Here is an 8347-nt window from a genome sequence, read left to right as displayed (position 1 = left end):
AACCCACAAAAGAAGGCAATATCAAAGAGGCTCTGCAGTCCCCACACCAGCAGCAAACTGGAGCCTTCTGAGCAGCACCTGTGAAAGATTTGGTTCCTTGTCTGCAGAGTGCTCACCCCACGCCCCAGAGGAACTGCTTGGTCCAGAAGATGGAGAAGATGAGCAGCAGGGTGACACTGAGGATGACCGCCAGCAGGTAGGCAAAGATCCGGAACTGCGGGTTGCGGAAGCACTCCCTCGGAGAGTAGTGGCTGGGGATGGAGACAGGCACAGGTGCCGAGGCAGCGGCCGTGTCCGGCAAGGGGCCAGCTTGGTTCCCAGGCTCGGGGCCTAGGTCCAGTGTGTAGACCCTGGGCTGGCGCAGGAAGTAGCGGCTCTTGGGCTGGTCCTTGAGGCAGAGCTGACGGCCTTCCAGGATGACGTGGTGGGGCTCCAGGCGGAGCAAGGTTAGCATGGCCGTGTCCGTGGGCAGGTCGGTGACAGGCTGCCCCGAGGCCAGCACGGTGGGCTGCCGACAGAGCGGGCACAGCAGCCGGCGCCGGGCGGGGGCCACCAGGCTGAGGTGGGCCAGGCATTCCACGCAGAAGGAGTGGCAGCAGTCCAGCACTTTGGGGGTGTGGAATGTGTTATTGAAGGGGTTCCAGCAGACAGGGCACTCCGCCTCAGGCTCCCGGCCATGCTGTTCGGCCATCGTCAGACCCAACACCAAGGGACCTCGCTGGCACAAAGCGAAAAGGAGCAAAGAAACACCATTAAGCATTGTCCCATAGGCCAAGCATTCTGTGGGTATTAGAAGGTGTTATCGCCCACAATTTACAGACAAGAAAATTTCCGTTCAAAATTATGAAGTGCTTATTTTCCAGATCGCTCCATTCTTAAACCGCGGAGTTGTCTGGTGTTCCCTGCAGCCGCCTCCCCTTAAGAAGGCCTGCACACACACCCCCACCTAAATCACCTTCACTGGGGAAAATTGCACCCTAGGCTTTGAAGAAGCCCTGTGACCTTGGGCATGTTCTCTGCCCTCGGCTGCTCTGAATCCGCGGAGAGGGTGGGCAAGACACAGCCAGAGCCTTTGCTAAAGGCCATCCGTTTCCTTCCCTGCTATCTCAAGTCCCTGACTCGTGCAGAGGTGGACTTTGTGATTTCCCTGTCTGTCTCTCCTCTGGGAACATACGCCAGGCCCTCTTTCCCTTCTCCTCTTGGACTAGAGGGCCAACCCTGCAGAGCCGACTCTCCCAGTCCAGGTGTGGGGACATGGCCCTGGCCTGGCAAGGGGGCTGATGGTAACGATCTCCCCGTTGACCTGGAAGCCGTGGGGAGGGTGTCCTGCCCAGGTCTCCAGATCAGCCCCTCCACAGCCTCTTTGCAGTGCTCCGCCTCCCCTGCCGCCTCCCTCCCCTTGTCCTGGGAAATCCTCAGGGTACCCACCTGGGCACGAGAGCAAGCAGGCAGACTGCCCTGAAGGGCCAGGGGTTCCAGTTTCTCCCTCTCCAGGATCCGCAAAGCTTTGGGAGACTACCTTCTCGCCGCCAAGCCCCAGGGCCCGTCTCTATGGCAGCACACGCAGCACCTGGAGCTGCCTGCCAGGTGGCCCGGCCTCAGCCTCTTGAGTGCACCTAACTGGAGCAAAGGCCAGAGAGCTGCCTGGGTGGTGAGGTAGGGAGTTCCCCTGGGGGGTGGCAACCAATGAACCTGGAAGCCAAGGATCTACAAGATTGTGGGCGGCCCCTTCCAGACCTGGAATCCCCGGCAGGGAAGGTTAGGGGTAAGCTCCTTTTACTAAACCATAGAGAGGGTAAGTGAGCCTTCTGGACTTCCCCATTCCCCTGTGTCCTGGGTCCCTCATTTCTTTTCTAAAATAGCCGGACACTCCTCCTCCCTCTCCAACTCAAAGAGGCTGCCGGCCCTGCACTTTAATTGCTGTGAAATTCACCTACCTCACAGCCTGGAAGCTCTGAATACCAGATTCAGCCACAACCGGAATGGGCAAGCCTTACTGCCTTCTGTTTTCTTCTTAGGACACAGCCAGCCAGCCTGGCAGGTGCTGACACGCTGAGACCTGAGAGTTCCCATGTTGGCGGCCATCCCACCCAATCTTGAGGGGTGAAAGGGAGTAGTCAGGCAGGGGGAGCACCCCAGCCCAGCTCCCCCATATCAACCACAGACAACTGGCTTTTATCTGTTTCTGATATTGGACATCTGAATAATTTGAAATGTTAAGCTGCTGGGGGTAAAAAGAACAAAAGTTTAAAAACCACTTCTCCAGTACTCACCACTCACTTTGCAGATGGGAGACAAGAAGTGACTCACCCAAGGTCACCCAGCTAGTTAATGGTGACACTGGGACCAATGTCTTCAGAGCCCCAGTCCACCACCACTGGGCGGCTCTCATAAAGGCAGAACTCAGCAACATCCATTCAGTCCGCCTGCTGGACGTGTGTTGTTAGCAAGATAGTGTGCATTTGCTTTTATCTGGAGATTCCTCAGGGCATAAGTCCCTCGGGGTAGGAATCCAGGAGCTGTGCCAGGGAAGATTCTGCATCAGTGAATCTCCCTTGTGCCCCTGATGTGACATCATTGCCCTGCCCAAGTCAACACCTGAAGCAAAATCTGCTTATACTTCCTCATCCATTTCTTCTAGTTCTTTCCAACACCTCTGTCACTGCTCCATATAGGAGAGAAGGAGATGAAGATATTCAAGGGGATTGGAACAGCCCTGCCCACAGCTGTTTGCCAGGGTCCTTACAATGCCTGATCTGTGCACTGTTCACCCACTTGTGAGACAGTTATTGGAGGCTCACTACATCCCAAGCACTGTGCTAAGCTCTGGCCAGCTAAATAATGGAGGACACAAGGTTCATGGCCTTTGACTTCATGGCATTTTGTCTAGTGAGGGAAAGAGACATTCTTTCCTCTGAATGAACAGATAAATAATTGAGTAATTTTGATGAATACTATAAAGGGGAAGAAAAGAGGGCTTGGAAAGTGTCGGCTGCCTTCGATGAGACCACTGGAGAAAGTTTCTTCAAAGAAGTGATATGACGCAGAGACTAAAGGATGAGAGGAATCCAGCCAAGCAGAGTGGAGGGAAAAGCATTCCAGACCAAGGGAACAGCATGTGCCAGTGAATTAAGGTGAGAATGAACTCTGCTAATTTGAGGAAGTGAGAAACAGCCAGTGTAAGGGAGGTGGTACAGTGGGTGAAGATGGGGTGGGAGAGAGGCTCAAGAGTAGCCAAGAAGAACACAGGAACTGTAAGCTCTGAACACATTTGGGTGTGGAGAAAAACTTTTAAGTGGGGGGGGGGGGGGGCCTGATGCTGTTTGCATTTTTAAAACAGCATTCCAGTTGCAGAACAGAGGACAGACTGAAAGGGGCAAGAGTGGGAATGAAAGACCAGTTTGGGGCTTAGCAGTCACCCAGGCATGGGTTGGGGATGCTTGGCCCCGGTCAGGTGGCAGCAGAGAAGATAAAACAGGAGGGGGTAAGAGATATCTTTGGAGGTGAAGTCAAAAATACCTCCCAAGAGGCAGTGGGCAGTGTAGACTCTGGAACTAGACTGTCCAGGTTCATGGCAGCAGGTACACTGCCTATTAGGGCTCCATTTGAATCCTTAACCTCTCTGTGCCTCGATTTCCTCATCTGAAAAGGAAGCTAAATGTAGTGGGGTGGGGGATAAAGCTCTTAGAGCCTAGCACCTATAAAGACCATATATGAAAAAAATTGGTATTACTACTGCAAATGGATTTGAGGGAAAGGCCATGAAAAAGTTTTATGCATCAAGCTTTGAGGAGTCCTTGAATTCCAGAGTATGTCTGAAGCATACCTTCAATATTTAGCAAAATGTTTAACATGTCCATAACCTTTGACCCAGAAACTTCCGCACTGGAAACCTGTCCATCCCACGAAAATAATCAAAGACCCTTCAAAGATGTGGTTAAAGATATCCACTCAGCACTGTTCAAATGGTAAAGTATGGAGAAATACCTAATTATCCAGTGGTTTATTGATTAAGTTCTGTTCCATCCATACAAAGAGATACTCTGCAGCTTTTAAAGCGATGTGATAAAATATCTATCAATATGGAAATATGTTTATGATTTGTCTTTAAATGAAAAAAAGAATAGACAATAAAACCATATTACAGACAGTCGCTAAGAGATGAAATTAAGAGAAGCTGAAAGAGAGAAACACCCAGAGTAGTTTAGAGAAAAAGCTACAGACGGAGAAGCAGAAGCAATAAAATCTGGCAGAGAAGGACCAGCAGACATCACCCTGTGCCTTGTTATCTGACACAGAGCCCAGGCTCTCTGGTCACCAGTCTTCAGAGAAGCTCAGTGTATGCAGGGAGTTTTACAACTCAGAGTGGAGGAAAAAAATGAATTTTAGAAAATTCTTAGAATTTCAGGTTCTCAAATCATTGGATGTGAAAACCAAATTTTACACTGTAGAAATTGATGAAATATTTCTTGAAGCCCAGATTCAGAACATTACAACCTCACCCCTGTTTATGGAGAAGGTTTCATTGTTAATATACAATGAAATATACAAATTATTATTAATAATAATATAATGTACAGCATAGCAGAGCTAAATTCCGTCAACCAGACTGGAAAATGTGCATCTACGTTTGGGTCACAAACCCATTTGCAGCCAATGAATACGTACCAGTACTTGTACTGCCAGAAGGAGTTTGCAGAAAAGGCAAACATCCTTAAGAGAGCAACCGTAATTGGAAAATTGGATATAATGTGGAAAACAAATCTAGAGGAAAATGGAAGGTTATAGATCAGCCAACTTCAAAGAAGGCAGTGAAAGGACTATGGATTTTGTTCTGGAAATGTGCAATACAAATTCCATCCACTGGTGTGGCATTTCAGGAAGACAGCTTGGAAAGCTTCATCCAAGTTCCTCTCTCTGCCTTGCCTTTACTCTACTGTCTTCAATACAAGAATTGCGAAGTGTTTCCGGCCTATGACTGATAACACATTCTTAAAGAGAACAGATGGACTTGATGACATTTCACAAGTCTGTGTGGTATCTTCAGCCATTAAAGTGAAAAGCTGAAGAAAATTTCCAATGTTATGTCTTCCATTTAGTTTCTTCGAGCTGCTTTCTATATTTTTGTCAGCTTTGTAAAATGATCAGTTTAATGGCAAAGATAAGTATGTATTATTTAAATGTCTTTTCTCTAAAACTGACTTCTTTAAAATATTAAATATTTGTTTTACAGAGGATCCTCTGCTGATTTTATCTTATGAGTTATAGTCTAAATGACATTTGTGTATTTCCTGTACATATTTTCTCATTTCATTCCATTTTAGATGACCATTGAACTTTTTTTAATTTTTTAATTTTTTTTAAACATAGCAACATACAAACACGAACATTCTTACCATATGATCAATCCATTCTTGATAAATAATCAATAACTCACAATATCATCACATAGTTGTATATTCGTCACCATGATCATTTCTTAGAACATTCGCATCAATTCAGAAAAAGAAAAAAGAAAAAAACTCATACATACCATACTCCTTACCCCTCCCTCTCACTGACTGCTACTATTTCCATCTACCCAATATATTTTAGCCTTTGTTTACCCTATTTTTTAAATTCCCTTTATCACCGCCTTTCATTGATCACTAGCATTTCAATCTACTAAATTTATTTTAACATTTGCTCCCCCTATTATTTATTCAATTTTAATCCATATGTTTTACTTATCTGTCCATACTGTAGATAAAAGGAGCATCAGACACAAGGTTGATGACGATTGAACTTTGTTCTCCAAAAGCTCTGCACTTAAGGCCATTTTTATCTAGCAAGTGTCTAGAACAGAAGTCAGCAAACTTTTTCCATAAAAGCCTAGATAACAAATAATTTAGGCTTTGTGGCCCATAGCAAATGTCAAAACTATTCAACTCAGCCATTGTAGTATGAAAACAGGCATAGACAATTGTCAATAAAGAAACTGGCTGTGTTTAAAAAAACAGGCCAGCTGGTTTTTGGTTTGCTGAAATCAATCTAGAAGATAGTTGTTTCTTAGAAATTTAGAATTTTCATAATAATTTCACTTTATTTGGAAATATCTCAGTTGTTCCCAGGTTTTCCTTAGCTCCTCAGTCAACAGAAAAAAATTGAGATAGTACTCCTGTAAATTGATTTTTGCTAACACAGTGCCCGATGAGCTTTTCTAATCATTTTCAAAATGACTGTGAAAATCATTGTATTTTGACAGCCATGATATGTAAGTGTGCTTACATACATTAAAGTTAGAAACAAAGAAATGTCTAACTTTAAGTTTCAGAACTGGTTTTGTTTCTTAGGTTGTTTATTACTCAGTTAATTTTTAATTAAATAGACTAATAATTTTCTAATTCTAAGCCAAAAGGTCCTGTTGATTTTTTTTTTTTTTTGGTTTTTGGTTTGCTATTGAAAAATAAGCCACTCCTTTTCATAAGGCACATTTAAAGGATTCTCAGCTTCTGGTATTTGATCTTGAACTCTAAATCATATACTAACATTATAGTAAAACTATCTCTGTGTGTTATCAAATTTGTTTACTTACATCATGAACAAAACAGTGAGGAAGCTAAGGCTGTAAACAGCTTTGGAACATGAATATAATTAGATGTTTGAATATTTGTCAGGAAAATAAAAGCTTATGCTATCAAATAGAAGCTATCCTACTTTGGTAAGCTGAAATTCAAGAATGTATACATAGTTTCTTAAATAAAAAAGTACATTAAATCAAATACCAAACTGGCTTTACTTAAATGGCCAATTATTTATTGCCATGACAAACTGGTCTAAGATGAAAGTTCTGTCCAGAATTGGATTAATAACTAATGAAATGTCTGTGTAAATTGCTAATCGATAATAAATTGATAATAAATATTTTTAAAATAATATTACAATCCAATCTAATTTTCAAGAATATGTGTATAGTGGGAAAAATGCCAATAATGGTTATCTCTGGGGGGTACGACCACAAGATTAAAAAAAAAACTATCTTATCTGAAAATTCTCTTACTCCAGTGAGCTTGTATTACTTAAAGACCCTTCCAGCCTCTCAAAGCAGACATACTTTCTCTGTGCCTCCTGTTCTTCCAGCCCCAAGAGGAGCAAAGGGATGTGAGGAAACTGCAAGGAGTAGGGGGACTCCTGTCTAATTAGGGAGCTCTGGGGAAGTTACTTGGCCTCCCTGAAGCCCAAGTTTTCCTCTTTGCCAGGGATAAAGTGGCTGGTTCTGCCAATGCTTAGCACTGTGGTGAGATTCTGGAGGGGAGAGAAGCGGGTCATCCGCAAAGAGCCGTTCAAGAGAAGGGGTGATCCCAACCGCTCCAGCACCCGGGCCCTCCCGGCCGCGGTCCACTCCAGCACCCCCCGTTGTTTTCGGTTCAGGTGCCAGGCACAGTCCAGGCTCTCCAGGGGAGGCTCCTGACACAAATCTACCCGACCCCGACCCCAAGCCAGGACACCCTCAGCTACAGTAAATCCTGAACCCCACACCAAAGTCACTGCCTCAGTCTGTGGCCAAGTCAGTCAGCCAAGTATTAATTATCTAATTATCCATAGTGTCACCCCAGCATGTTCAACCTCAAGACAAAAGAAAATGAAGGATTTGCATTTATATAGCACTTCACAGTTTACAAAAGGGCCCCAGTGCTGGTTTAGGTTTAAGTAGAGATACACCTAGATAGTATAAGTGCCTTTTACAACTTTCTCCCCACTTGCGTAAGGCCATTTGATTCTTTAAAACCACCCTGTGAGGGCAGCAGGGTGGGAGTAGAAAGTGTGCAATCTTTGGAACCAGACTTAATTGCTGTGGGAGCTTGGACAAAGGGCTTAACCTCTGCGCTTTATTTTTATATATTTATTTATTTATTTATTTTTTATTAATTAAAGGAAAAAAGAAATTAACACAACATTTAGAAATCATTCCATTCTACATATGCAATCAGTAATTCTTAACATCATCACATAGATGCATGATCATCATTTCTTAGTACATTTGCATCGATTTAGGAAAAGAACTAGCAAAACAACAGAAAAAGATATAGAATGTTAATATAGAGAAAAAAATAAAAAAATAATAATAAAAAAAGAAAAGGAAAAAGAAAAAAACAAAAGACACAAACAAACAAACAAACAAACAAAAAAACTATAGCTCAGATGCAGCTTCATTCAGTGTTTTAACATAATTACATTACAATTAGGTATTATTGTGCTGTCCATTTTTGAGTTTTTGTATCTAGTCCTGTTGCGCTTTATATTTCTCAGTAAAATGGGTTAACATTCCCACCTTACAGGGTTCCTGTGAGGAAGGAATAAAGTGTGT

The 8347-nt window shown here is 43.7% G+C and overlaps 1 protein-coding gene and 1 pseudogene across 1 annotated transcript; one reads left to right on the top strand and one right to left on the bottom strand.

Moving 5' to 3' along the window:
* Window positions 1–10: 10 nt before the first annotated feature.
* Window positions 11–3257, bottom strand: RNF183 (ring finger protein 183). The gene is made up of 2 exons (XM_077132687.1): window positions 1429–3257; window positions 11–718 (listed from the first exon to the last, which is right to left on the bottom strand). Exon 2 carries the CDS (start codon window positions 689–691, stop codon window positions 113–115), a length of 579 nt encoding a protein of 192 aa, XP_076988802.1. The 5' UTR covers window positions 692–718; window positions 1429–3257; the 3' UTR covers window positions 11–112.
* A 1121-nt stretch (window positions 3258–4378) lies between these two features.
* LOC143659584 (trafficking protein particle complex subunit 13-like) lies at window positions 4379–5067 on the top strand (annotated as a pseudogene).
* The last annotated feature ends 3280 nt before the right edge of the window (window positions 5068–8347 follow it).

The sequence above is a fragment of the Tamandua tetradactyla genome, chromosome 2 (genome assembly GCF_023851605.1).
Source record: "Tamandua tetradactyla isolate mTamTet1 chromosome 2, mTamTet1.pri, whole genome shotgun sequence".
Taxonomy (NCBI): domain Eukaryota; kingdom Metazoa; phylum Chordata; class Mammalia; order Pilosa; family Myrmecophagidae; genus Tamandua; species Tamandua tetradactyla.
Note: the sequence above shows the minus strand (reverse complement) of the source record. Positions and strands in the feature narration are given on the sequence as shown.